The sequence below is a fragment of the Calonectris borealis genome, chromosome 3 (genome assembly GCF_964195595.1).
Source record: "Calonectris borealis chromosome 3, bCalBor7.hap1.2, whole genome shotgun sequence".
NCBI lineage: Eukaryota > Metazoa > Chordata > Aves > Procellariiformes > Procellariidae > Calonectris > Calonectris borealis.
The window spans coordinates 33,900,239-33,914,439 of NC_134314.1; the positions used below are offsets into that span (position 1 = coordinate 33,900,239).

Consider the following 14,201-nt stretch of genomic DNA (forward strand, 5'->3'; position numbering starts at 1 on the left):
CTTTTTACTTCAAAACATCTTCCATGACTATTCACATATGATGTTATCACTGAGATTAATTTCATATAATACAGTTGAGACAGGACTTTCAGCTTCTGGTGCAGGTTAGAGATTGGGGGTTTAATGTTTGTGGTTGTTTTTTTTCTTAAGCACCTTGGAGCAATTTTTTTCCAGTTTTTCTTTTATTAAAAGAAAAAAGAGGAAAAAGTAGAAGCTACAGAATATAAAACTTCATCCAAACAGTACTCTCTAAAAGTATACTGAGCAGTGTATCAGGAGGGAAAACTAGTTTAGCTCTGAACAAAAGGTAATGTGGTCCTGAAAGTCTGATGTTTGCCAGTTAATGCACAGGATTTTCCTAGTACCATGTCTGTGCTCAGGGTAGACATGGATGCTGGCCGCAGTTCTGAGGGAAGTGAAAGAGCGGAGGGAACTGAACTAGGTCTGATGCCTGCTCCACCAGATACACTGCAAACTCTCATGGTCTGTTCAGAAAATTATCTAATTTAAGAGGAAGACCCAGAGTATATTGAGGAGATAAAGGAGTAGAGGACCAGGAAGTGGTTGGTAAATAAATGATCGACTAAGTAGACTAGCAGCATATGTGGTTCTCTAAGTGGGATAGAAATTTTGTTTTAATTGATATAAACAAAATTATGTTTATGCCCAAATTAATGCACAAGCAGTTGCCAACAGCCACTGTACAGCACATTCTCTTTTTTGTATGTCTTGTTACAACAAACAAGATACTGTCATACTGCATTGAATTGCATTTTTTTGATGCAGGTAATTGGGCAGTTGCAAAAATAAAAGTTCTAAAAATACATCTAGATTGAATTAATATATTTATGTAATATTGGAAATGTGAGAAATCTCGTCTTGCAAAACCTTAAGTTTGGGGTTTCTATGTACTGCATTTTCAATACATTGATTACGTTTTTATTTGTAGTAAATTGCTGTATAATTCACACTCGCTATTTCCACGCTATGTATTTGATGATAAAAAAGTATGCTCCTCTATGTTATAAAATACCATTTTAGTATTGTATGGTTTATTGACTTCAAGCCTACAATTAAGTCTTGAATACAGTGCTTGTAATTAGCATACATTTTGTTGTTGTCTTTGTCATTTGCAGCTGAAATCTTTACAAACAAAAGATTTTTTTGCACAGTAGTTTACTGTGGGCTAGAGAGTATTCATGTAAAGTTTGAAACGCATACATCTCTGTATTTTGAGACTGCAGAGTATCTAATGGGTTTTTACTTCTGAAGGTAATCCTCAAGCACATTCAGAAGTGTCCATCAAACAGTCATTTCCTTTCTTCTCACTGAAATTTCTCTTAGTATTTTTGTGTTTTATTGTTTCAGGTGAGCCTGGTTTGGATGATTGATTTCTTGGTAATCAAGTTTTCAGCAGGCAGTTGCATCTAATATAATTCCCCTTAGTCATCCAGTGCACAAATTAAAATTCTCATTTCAGTGGCTAGTCTGTGGCATCCTCTTCCTTCCCACTCAGACTGAACATTTAAAAAAAGTAACTGTCTATATAATACATACAAGTTAATAACATTGCTGTGTAGGAATGCGGGTGGATTTTCAAAAATTGTATGCAATATTAAATAAGCTCTAACTTTATTTGGATCTTGCAGGTGCGCAGATTTGCAGAAGCATTCTTTTGTCTTGAGCATCCTAGGCAAGCTGCCCTTGCCTATCAAGAGCTACAGTGAGTAGCCTTTTGAAGTGCACAGTATGTAGCATGTAGTACTGTTATTCTGTAGTCCGTGTTGTGTAGAAGTAGTCTTGCAAAAATACTTACATAACAAGTTCAAGAGAAACTTATGTTCTAAATATAGATTTGAAGTTTTTAATGAAAGTTATATAAGAAGTTATTAAATAACTATTAAAGCTATTAAATAACTAATTAGTAGAAAAGCTTCTACTAAAGTGAATTAAACTACTGCTAATTTCTATTAATGTAAAAATAAATAGTTCTGTTTTTTTCATGTAGGACTACTTCCTTTTTTTCAGTGCTCAAAGTCATCTACAGATGTGTGCAGCTATCAAAAACACTTCCTTCTGCAGTACTCTTCCACCCCTCCCTATTGAATGCAGTGAATTAGATGGAGATATGAACTCCTTGCCTATAATCTTTGAAGATCGATATTTAGATTCAATTACCGAAGGTAAACACACCTCACAGTGCAGTTTTCTTTTTGAAGAAATGAGCAACAATTATGTAAAACCTGCGTATTTTTCTTTATATTTCTTGCTGGCTTTAAATGAGTACATTTATTTGCTAGGAAATGTTTCTTTAGTTTGAGTGTTGAGGATGTGTAAAGTTCTATAATTAATAGTATTTTATAGCTTCAGTTACCTGCATAATCTTGTTGTAAACAATCCTTTTTCTTTCCCCCCCCCCCTGCTTTTTTTGGTGAAAGATCTGGATGTACCCTGGTTGGTAGTTCAGAGTCTTCCAAGGTCAGAGTCCAATAAACTGGATAAATTTGAAGCTGAAGAAGGTTTTGTAGCTGGTTTTACTAGCCCGGAACTGAAAATAAGACCTGCAGGTGCCTCCAACCTTTGGCATTCAGAAAGCGAAAAGACGCTAACAAAAACTTTGAAAGGGAAAAATGAAGATGCAAATAAATCCAAAGTTAAGGTTACTAAGCTCATGAAAACAATGAAACCTGAAAACCCAAAAAAAGTCGTGAAACAGATCTCTAAGGACTCTGTGGTCTTAGTAGGCTACAAATGTTTAAAAAGTGCAGCACTGGAAGATGCCTCTAGAAGCTCAGAAGGCAGGCCTTCATGCAATGCTAACGAAGGGCTGGACCCTACATTAGGTGGATTTCCTTGTGATACAAAGACCTGCACCAGGCAAATAAGTCAAAGAGAACTTCCATTTTTGCCATCTGGAAGTGAGGACAAGACTGCCAAGATTGAAGGTGTCCAATCAGGTCTGGGTAGCCCTGTGCACTGTGAAAATGTGGCTATTTTTGGTAGATTGACTATCTCCCAGACGGGTTCTGGAACTATACAAGCAGACAGTGCTCTACAACCCAGAGGTACACTTGAAGGTTGTCATGGAGGTCAACCAGCTTCCTCAGGAGTCAGGACAATTGAGGTCAAACCAAGTAATAAGAATCCCTATGAAGGGGAGAAAGTAACTGTTCACATTGGATCATGGGCTGAGTTTCCGCAAGACGGAGTGCAGACACCCAATATTCAGTCTTCAGAATCTGGAAATAAATTGAATTCAGGAGAACAGGAACCAGTGCTTGAAAAGGAAGATGTCCACGAAAGAAACTTCCGACATATCAGTGACATCTTGACAAAAACAAAAAGTAATCAGCCTACTCTTTGTACAAAAGAAAGTCAACTTTCTGCAAGTGGAGACATGACTAAATTACCAGATATTAGCATGACATATGCCTCTTCTAGGTTTTCAGATTCAGGTGTAGAAAGCGAACCAAGTTCTTTTGCAACTCACCCCAACCCTGATCAGGTTTTTGAAAATGTTCAAGGGCAAGGTGCATACAATGGTGAGAGAGTATTTCCTCAGCTTTTACTAAAACCAGACTGTGCTATAAAAAACGCAATAGAAAGCCATTGCACTGAGAGTACCAGCGCTGTAAGTGAAATACAGTCATCCCTGACATCCATAAATTCTCTGCCTTCAGATGATGATGAGCTGTCACCTGATGAGAATTCAAAGATATCTATTGTACCTGAATGCCAGCTAAGTGACAGTAAAACGGTATTGGATCTTGGAGCAATTGACTTGCCAAAATGTGATGACAGTAAAAAATCAAACACCAATTTGCAGCAACAGTGTGTTGTATTTTCAGGGCATTCGGATAACAAAACTCTATCTGTACATTCCTCACTCTCAGGAACAAAAGGTCTTTTACACTTAGTTGCTTCAGATGAGGATAAGTCTACTGCTGTGAGAAGTTACAGCCCACAGGCAGACCTTGGTACAACCTGCAAGGACTCTCAGGGCCTTGAAAGGCATCCTAACACTACAGAAGAAACAGTTAAATTGCGTTTGGAAATTACTTGTATGGGTGAGCCATCTGTGGTTTCAGCTTCTTCATCTGTAAATGCAGTGTATGAGGTTGAAAAAACAAATGAAGGAAAACATAACGAACCTTTAGAACTAAAGGAGACAACTGAAGAACTGTCAGTAGCTAAAAGTGAAACTGGTACAGATAATCCTTCTCCAACCAGTAGTACTGACATGGTAAAGCAAGGACTTGTCGAAAACTATTTTGGCTCTCGAAGCAGCACTGATATTTCAGATATTTGGCCTATGGACAACAGCAATCCTGTTAGCCCTCAAAAGGAAGCATATGAAAACGAAATTATTTGCTCTTCCCAACAAGACGAGGAAGAAGAGGAGGATCAAGAAATGATTGAAAACGGGTATTATGAAGAAACAGACTATAGTATATTAGATGGAGCTTCCAGTGCTGACCAGGATCATGTCTCAGCAGAAGAAAGAGCCCTGAGATCTGAAAGGATTGATAGTGGGCATCTGCGAGATGGAATGACTGTGCCTCCTGTCTGTACTCCTGGTTGTCTGTCTTTTCCTTCTTCTCTGAGAGACTCTCCTTGCAATGTTATCTGTTCTTCAAGGAATAAATCTGATGCAATTACACAACAGCCAGGCAGCACATCCTACAGCTCAGCTTCCTCTGTTTCCTGGTATGAAAGCTCCCCAAAACCTCAAATGTTAGCGTAAGTGATTGTTTTAAAACAAAGTTTTTTACTTTTAGAAAGTATGTTAATGTAGGTTAGAAGGGGAAAAGAAGCATGGTTAGGCTTCAGAGTGCCCCCAGGACTATGGCGTGTGGATTCTGCACACTGAAGTAACGTCATGTTTTAGATGTTCAGACAGAAAGTGTGTTAGCACTGAATTCCTTCTATCAGTAATCTTGTCATTTCATGTGGCTTGACAAACTTTAAGCAAAACATGATTTTTTTTGTTTCTCTGGAATGTTCCTTTTTAAAAAAATAATCATTTGGCTGGAAAGTGATGTCATAATGGCTATTGAGCATAACAATGGTGGTGTATGAAATGGAAGCTGTTAAAATAGCAAGCATAGGAAAATATGCTTTGAGTTTAAAAACATGAAAACAAAACCATTCTGTAACTGGTTGTCCATCTAATTAGTTAAGTGAAGCAAATGTGCAATGCTAGCCAAGGTGACGCTTTGTTTTTCAATCTTAATTTCAAATAGCCAAAATGTAATACCTCAGAGGCCATAGAGCTCTAAATTACACTGCAATTTGGATACCAAGAAAGCCAAATTTAGAGGAACATCAGGGATCCCAGGTTGCACCTCCTCTTGCTGTAAACACAGGAGTTTCCCTGATAACCCCCTGCTGCTAACTGAACATGGGAAGCAGCAGCTTGATATGTTGTATTGTAAGTAAAACATTGCTATCAGAAAGAAGAAAGCGTAGAAGAGAGGTGGAAACAAGGAGAATGCTAAGCAGGCAGAAGAGAGGAAAGACCAGATAGTTTGTGGTAAGCAGCTGAGAACAGGAGGAAGGACTAAGCAGTGGTGGAGGAAAACAGGTTAGAAGTGGACAGGAAAGTAACTTCTGAAATACTGGAGAGTGGGTACTGGTGTGGAATGGGAGGGATGAAAAGCAGAGACTATTTAGGGTGTTCTGTAATAATAAAAGAAGGAGGGAATTCGGAGTAAAATCAAGGACTTGGCCTTGGGGAAGGCAGAATCTCCCGGAGCGTGGGATAACTGGGATTCCAGAGGGCACGATCTGCTCCATAGAGAACCAGCCTTGGTACATTCAGTTCAGAAAACATGCCTTGAGTACAAACGTAAGTAACTTCCGCTGCAGAGTGATAAGACCAACTGCCTGCGGTGGTTTCTGTCCAGGCTGACTTCATTGAGGATTGCTCTTACCAGTTAGTGAGGAATGAGCTAAAGATGAAGCTGGGAAAACAGAACAAAAAGTAGAATGGGAGGAAAACCATGAGCAGGCACAAGAGGACGGGATACAGCATGACGCTGTGAGGAATCACGCAGAACAGACAGATTAAGGAGGGGAAGAAGCATAAGGAAGCATAAATCTTGAAGTGCTGCAGGGAAACTGGCATGCAATTAATTAGGTAGGAAGGTCATACACAAAAAACTGAGGGAAGGGGAAGAAAGGGAGGAACACAAGGAACTCCTGGCATGTGGGGAGCTCAGCTATTAGAAACTATAGAGTCTATGCCTTCATATAATATCTAAAAGATCAGAGGTCTGGCTTCTTTTAGATCAAGTATCAGTTATTCAACTTACCAGAGGGACTTCCTGGTGAGCAATTACAGCACTGGCTCCAGCTCTCTGCTGACCTAAGAAATAGGTTTTAAGTTTGGCAAGACTTTCAATAGTCAGTGGAAATCTTTACCTTGACTTCTGATTGGTTATAATTCCTGTGATTTTGTTACTGCATTTAAACAAAGCTGTTGCTTGCAGAATCTTCAGCGGTTTCAGAAATACTTCGGAGATTGCAGAGATGTTCAAAGGAGAGAAGAGAGTAGAGCTTGGGGTATGGGGTATTTTGTTACAGTGGAAAAGGGGCCGTAGGAAGCTGCAGTAAAAAATATTTTGAGGAACTGGTTTGTTTTGTGAAGGTAGTAATTTGATAGATACATTTTCCTTCGTATCAATTACATAGAAGACAAAGTAAAAAGACAGTAGAAAACTGTATCCTAGAAGACCCTACGTTTGTCTGGCAATAGTAAATCTTGTTTTATCATAAATATGGTTTTGTTCCAGTTTCCTACAGGCTAAAGAAGAACTGAAGCAACTTAAACTTCCTGGATTTATGTATAGTGATGTTTTCAAACTGGCTTCTTCAATACCTTATTTCAGTATGGAAGAGGATGACTGTTCAGAAGAAGGAATACATCTTATAGTCTGCGTCCATGGCCTAGATGGTACGCTGGGGAATGTGATACTGAATGAGATAGCAGTTCAGATTACCGGTCAGGTTTAGCTTTTGTCATTTGAACTCTGAACTGAACGCTTCTGAAATAGGTTCATTGGAGGGAAATGGGAGTCTGACATTGTACTGCTACATTTGACAGTGTGTTCCATAGAATTGTTTAAATTAAGAATTTTCTGTAACATTTGTCTTTAGTAAAACTTTCATGCACAGAAATCCATTTTATGCCATAGTTCACATTAGATACATCTTCCAGTTTTTTATGTCATATAGGTGTTTGTCTATATCGTGGTAATAGAATGGAGTTACTAACAAAACAGTTTAGTTTGGAATTTGTAATATTACATTGTGAAGGAAAATAAAATATGTGTATCTTGTTAGCAAAAAAATAGTATATGTAAAATGCAGTCAAGCGTTTATAAGGTTTTAAAAGGCTAGATTACTGAATCACAGAATAGTTGAGGTTGGAAAGGATCTCTGGAGTCTCGTCCAACTCCTCTGCTCAAAGCAGGGTCACCTAGGTTGCCTAGGACCTGATCCAGTTGGATTTTTGAATATTTCCAAGGATGGAGACTCTACTATAGTAGAAATGAGAAAATCTCTTGCTAATTGAAAGAAGGATGGAAAGTTTAAATAGTTTGAACATATTCACCTGCTTTTAGTTCAAAGCATATGTGCATGTTAAGAAATAATATCCCCTCTAGTTAAGATATTCATAGCTTTCTGCCATCAATGTTTCTGTCTTTTTTTGAGAAGCTTCTTAAATTACAAATGTAGGGAAACACAAGAGGGCAATAGATAGAATATTGGACGGGACTACCACTGCACAGCCTTCTTGTTCATTTTTCAAATTCCTAAGTTAAAAAAAAATTAAAGTAACAGAATAGCTTTTCTTTCTTCCTCTGGGCAGAAAGCATCCTTTGTTAAGCATTTTTAAAACAGAACTCAGAAGTATTCCTTCTTACTAGCGTAGATGTGCAAGTGCTATTGTGTGCCTAATATTGACACAAAAGTTAATTTGGCCAAAAAAACTGTTGTTAAAAAACCACGTCTTTGAAGCCTTAGAAAAATCCATATAGTTAGAATTTTCATAGGAAGTGGCGATTTCATACAAGTTCTTTCCTATTAATAACAGATTTAAATAAAAATCTTGTTCTCTAATTAAGGCAGAAAGGGTACTCTTTCTTCAAAAGCATACATGATCATTGATGTAGAGAAATCTTCAGGATGCTAGTTAAACTAGCATTTGTTGACTTGGATACCAGTCTAAATGTATCTTTATCTGCTGACAGTCCACTCTGCCTTTTTATTGTATGAAAATGTTTATGACTTGCCCTTATTCCTTGCTCCTTCACCGAATTCTTCAAGCTAGCTCTGACTTCTTTAATTGGCTTTTATCAAAGTTAATTAGGTTTTGAAGAATGTAATGTTCACAGTGCTATGTATCTGTTGGATGCTAAGACAAAATCAAACGTGACTTCCTAAATCCTTGCTTATTTAAACGTAAATCCTTGCTTTTTTAAACGGCGTCTGTGTTGAATGTCATTTTTATAGACCATTCTGTCACTGCATTTGGTGTTGCAGTTTATCTGCCCGAGTCTTACTGAATTTTAATTAGGGTTGAGAATATCATTAGCTGTGTTTAAAAATAAAGTTGTGCCGTAGGTTCATTTCGGTATTCTAAGTGCTTTTATTGCAAGTTAACTTTGCAGTATCTAACTCTTGATCGTTTTTCCTTTTAAGGTAACAGCGCAGACCTAAGATTAGTGAAGACTTACATTGAGCTAGGGCTGCCTGGAGGGAGAATAGATTTTCTTATGTCCGAAAGGAATCAGGTATTTGCCAACAAAAGAAGAATTTTTGTAGAGCAATAAACAGTGTACATCTTCAGACATGTTATTTAATGGCACTATCATGTTACAGTTTACCACATTTGTACATTTTATTGTATTATCATGGAATCCATGATTTGATCTGTGGCTTGCATTGAAGTAATTATAAAACCTAGTATGATATTGAAGGTGAATATATAAGAAGTAACATTTGTTGCTGCCATTTTGTTGTGTGTACTGATACCTCCTAAGTTCTCAGCATAATCAGTTAGGATTGTCGATAAAATACCCTCGATATTAATGGTAAAAAAGGTGATAGTGAAAATCGGTGTGGCAAGAAGGGAGATGTGTTATTTCACAGGATCTGAAAAATACAAAATACCTGTCTTGTTCTTTTGTCAGTGTTCTGTAAGCTCCACATCATGACACTGAACCAATATCAAATTACCTCTTGTGTTAGACTTTTGTGAATTTTATTATTTTCAGATGTAAACTTGACAAAGCACAGAAGACCAATTTTTACTTTTTTTATGTGTGTTATGTATTGTATTAGACATACTTCAGGGATGAATTAGAGCAAAGAGTCTCTTCAGTGGCGCAACGAAAGGTTCATTTAGTGCAGTAGCGTTTTTCTGGCGATAGCTGCTGGGATGCTTTGCGAAACAGGCTGGACAGGCACCGAGCCATGCTTTCACTTCTGTACCCTATAGTTTTTGGCAGTCAGCAGTTCTGAAACTTTCTGATTTGTGAATTCCATTGAGACAACTGAGCCTAATAGCTACTGACGGACTTTTCTCCTTAATGTTGGCTGATTCTTTTTGAAAGATTTTACTTCCAGTTTCCACAGCATACAGTTGAGATTAATTCTATGGTTCGTATACATTACTAATTCAGTTGCAAACAAGGAAATTTAGACAAATCCCCCTATGGCTTGTTTTGGGAAAAAAAAAAGTTCAATAATCACTCCCCATTTTCCGCTTCAGTTAATTAAGTATTTTATAAACAAATATAATTTCTCCCTCAGGAAGCAACTGAAGAGACTTAGTCCGTTCAGTATTTCTCAGGATCACATGTGAAACAGTTTCTGGTCATCCATGATATCCTTCCCTGCCCACTTTCAAACTTCTTGTCATTTAAAATAGGATGATCAGAACTAGACAGGGCATTTAAGATGCTTGTGCGCTATGGACTTACAAAATGCTATATTGATATTTTCTGTTCTTTCCTTGCTTTCCTAACGTACCTGATTATATAGAACACAGATGTATAGATTATTGTTTGCATGTATGTTTAGGGCTATTTTTCCCTATGTAACATTGTTTTGCGTTTCTTGCCATTTTATCACTCAGGCATGCAGTACCGTAAGATTCTTCTGAAATTCTAGTCGGTTCTAGATTTGACTATCCTGTATATTTGGTTTTGTCTACAAATTCTGACATCTCATCACCTTCTTCCCTTTCCCAGATCGTTTATCCATATGTTGAACACTACAGATTTTAGCACAGATCCTTTGGAACTTGTGTTGAAAAGTTTTAGGCAGCCTTTGCCTACCTCTTTTTTAATTTCTTACTGCTAATCATTGTAGAGAATCAGCTATGAACTGGGAATAAGGCTTTAAGGATTTTTTTTGTTTGTTTTGAATAAACAGTACTAATGTAGATTCTTTCTGCTGTTGCAGTAATTGTCTCATTTCTATTTCATGGGCAGTGTGATGTAGTTCTGAAAATGCAGTTTGGTCTTCTGTTTCACTACAGATAAGATTATGTGTAGGGGAAGGCTTAGAAGTAAGGCTGGCTGTGTAATGTTAAGATTTGGTTTGGTGTATTAGAAGAAAGTAGTCTTACAGTAAAATGTGTATCACTTTATTCCATGTTACAAGAAAAAAAGCTTGAAAAAATTATAATAACTAGTTGTAGTGTTTGTGTTCAAAGTTAATATGGATGCTTTTATTTGTGTGCTGTTGATCAAAACACTGGGAAATAACAATTCAGACTGAATGCAGAATGTATATTGCTGCATTAGAAAATACAGTTATTATTTTTTATTTCTTTTATTTTACAGAATGATACCTTTGCTGATTTTGATTCCATGACAGATCGTCTTTTAGATGAAATTATACAGTATATACAAATTTATAATCTAACCCTTTCAAAAATCAGGTAATATCTGTTCTATACTGTTTATAGAAATAAACTTAAAACTAGAGCCCTGTGTTGTTCTGAACTGTGATGCTCAGGAGCAGGCCAAAAGAGAGATGGGAAAGAGAAGTTCAGGGAGGGGGAGGAGTAAGGGAAAGGAGGACAAAGGAGAGAGAAGGAGTTCCCAGCTGAGAGAAGACTGAACAGTGTTGCAAGCTCACCTAGTCCTGTTGGTGGTTTTACGGCAGAGTTAAGCTGCTGTCCTGTGCTTCCTCAGATCCTGCATGGTAGGGTTCTGCAGAAAAACAGATAATAATTTGAGAAAGTCGAAGGAAACTGTAATAGCGCTATGTCAAGATAAAGTTAACTTTCTTCTGATTTTATGGTCTCTTCACCAAGTATGACATAGCAGACTGTCTATATTGTCATTCCTACAGAGAAATTCCATCTTATCTGTGACGTTGAAGGGCAGCCTCATGAAAACATATTTCATCATTCTGATGTTTTCTGATTGTTTCATCTACTAAAAAGCATGTTTTACATCTTAATAGAAGGCTCATCCCAATCTATGCATTCCTGTTGCCTTTTCCAGTTGCTTCCAGGGAATACCTGTTGCATTTATTTTCTCAAAGTAGGGTGCACCGTTTGGGCAGACTACCTTACTAAGTCAGCTGTGTTGCTGGAGTTAGCTCATCGATAGATGAAAGGAGCAAATTCAAGCCTGACTTCATCCGTTCGTTTAGGCATCCTCAAATTATACATCTGGAAGGTTTTTTGACTTGCTAGTCACATGCATCTTCTACAAGTTTCTGCCTACTTCTGTGTTTGGTAGGCCTTATTCAGCTAGAGAAAACATCTAACATGTTTAAACATAATTTCACTTTTTAAACAAATGTTTCTATTTTGAGATGGGCAAGACATGGTTAATTTTGTCTAAATCAATGATTTAAAAAAAAAAAAAAAAGAGCACTGTGTGGTTGTATTTGTGTTACACAGACTGCATGTTAGCACCCTCGGTACAGGAGAGGAGAATTCTGTAACCCACCTGCACACGCTGACATCTTCTCTCTCATGCTGTGGTCTGAAGGCTGTAATGAGCAAACCCACTCAGTTACCTTCTTGTTGTTCATACCTGAGAACTGAATTCTCCTTTGCTTTTGGTTTGCTTCTCTCATAAGACTTTCAATTTGTAAATATTTTTTCAGTTTTACTTATTACTTGTCACTTGAAAGAAAAAAGAAATTATCAGTTTTTATTTTAGTTTCCTTTTCAAGGTGTATACTTGTGTTTGGCCCTGCTGAAGCGGAGGTCTCTATCTCTCAACTTTAGCTTTTCTTATGAGAAAGTTAAACCTATTAGCAAATCCTGGCAGCTGTTTCCTGGTAGCTACATGAGAGAGCTTTCAGAAAGAGATGTGCTTATATGCAAGTCCTTGAAGGGATGACCGAGAAAGTCCAGAAAAGTACTATTGAGAAATACTCTGTTCAAGTAGCTGATGCATTCCTATCTTGTTTTGGCTGTCCCACTGTAAAGAAAGCAGACTTTGTGCTAGTTAGCCATGTTCTCCTGAATGATGATAATTTCTCCGTATAAAATCTCCCTGTCTACTAAAGGAAGTGTTCTCTGTACAAGTGCTGCTCAGTAGTTGAGTCAAATTAGAAATCAGTTTCCAGACCTATAATGATTTTCTATGGCAAAAAAGCCGACAGCATTGTGTGTCAGAAATACCTGTTCAGTCCCTCTTTTACACTCAGTGTCTTGTTACGGGCAAAAGGGAACACACTTCATATGCAGAGCTAAGAATTTATTATTAGTCCAATTAGTGTTTTAATAATCTCATAAAAACACAGCAAAAAATTACTATTAGTCTAGTTATAGTACTACTAAAATTCATAGCCCCAATTAATGCAGAAAAGTCCCATTATTAATATGGCTAAAGTTATTATACAGAAACTTTCTAGTATCTTTTCTCAGGTGGTAGGCTCCCCTTCCAGCACCTGTCTGGGTCCTAAGATTGGTGATTTCTGTCTTCCTTAAGCAGTGGGACATCAGCATCCTGGGGCTTCAGTGTAAGGAGAATGATGTTCGTGGTGGGGGTTTCTGCCTCCTTGGACCTGGGTCTGCCTGGATTTATTTTCATACTTTCATATTTTCAGTCTGCTCACATGCTCGCTCTTTTGTTTCCCATTTACTCACTTGATTTTTCTCCATTCTCTGTTATCCCTAACACTGGCTTTCTTTCCTGAGTTGTAAGATTCTGCTTCTGCAGTGATCATTAATAGACCATTGGGGACCTCTGGCAATTGATACCTGTGTCTGCGCTCTTCCACACCACACTTTATTCTAGTGATACACAGTTTAAGCCACACAGAATAACTACTTGTTATTAATAGAACTATAGTGAAACTAAAGCAACTTTAGGCCTGACTTGTTACTTCACTGCCAGACAATTGTTGTCACAGCTAAAACAAACTAAACTCAGCTCAGGCCAAGACAAGTCAAGAGAAGTTCTGAGATTCTGCACTGTCGGGTCAATGCAAAGCCTCGTGCCTTCAAGTAATGGCAAAATCCTATTTATTGTGCTACATTCTTATACTGAGATAAGAAAAGGCACTCCCTGTACCATCAGAACCCAGAGCCATACTATAGCATCAACTTCAGTGAACCAACATTTTTGGTATTGCCAAAGCTAATACCAGTTACGGCACCAGTACACTACCCAACATGGTGTTGATCACCTCTGAACAAAATCTTTGTGCTCACTACAAGTGTGTAGCAAGCAAGAACTGGAATCTTGATTGAAAACAACAGCAAATTGTCTTATAAAACAACTGTTTGGTAAAGAATCACAGAATACTTTAGGTTGAGGAGACCTCTGGAGGTCATCTTGGACTAGTTACCCACTCATACCAGTGCCATCTTCAAAGTTAATGCAATTTGAAGGAAGTCAAATTGCTCAGTCATACCCCTTGAAGTTTTGTGTATCTGTGAGGGCGGAAGCCTTTTCAGGTCATCACATAGCTGGGTAATAAACCACATGCTCTTACAGTGTAGTTTCACAAACCGTTTTTCTCATGTCAGGTCTTACATAAATTTCTGATGACGTGTATTGGACTTTCACCTCAGTTGAATAATTTAGCTTGTCATCCTCTTCCCTAAGTAACATTGGCTCACAAAAAACCAAAGTAATTTTTAATGCTATGCATATATTAAAACATCTGTTCATTGTTTCAGCACCTTTTTGATTATGGCTTTTGATGGATTTTTT

At 37.6% G+C, this 14,201-nt stretch overlaps 1 protein-coding gene across 12 annotated transcripts in view; it reads left to right on the top strand.

The window, feature by feature from the left end:
* FAM135A (family with sequence similarity 135 member A) overlaps positions 1-14,201 on the top strand; it is a 91,781-nt gene that overhangs the window by 57,516 nt on the left and 20,064 nt on the right. For 10 of the 12 annotated variants that reach the window (XM_075145299.1, XM_075145290.1, XM_075145293.1 and 7 more), the window contains 6 exons: positions 1,650-1,723; positions 2,029-2,183; positions 2,439-4,740; positions 6,795-6,955; positions 8,707-8,798; positions 10,857-10,954. In XM_075145299.1, coding sequence (XP_075001400.1) covers positions 1,650-1,723; positions 2,029-2,183; positions 2,439-4,740; positions 6,795-6,955; positions 8,707-8,798; positions 10,857-10,954 — 2,882 coding nt within the window. The remainder of the gene's footprint in view (positions 1-1,649; positions 1,724-2,028; positions 2,184-2,438; positions 4,741-6,794; positions 6,956-8,706; positions 8,799-10,856; positions 10,955-14,201) is intronic. The other 2 variants (XM_075145291.1, XM_075145302.1) reach the window with 2 other exon arrangements.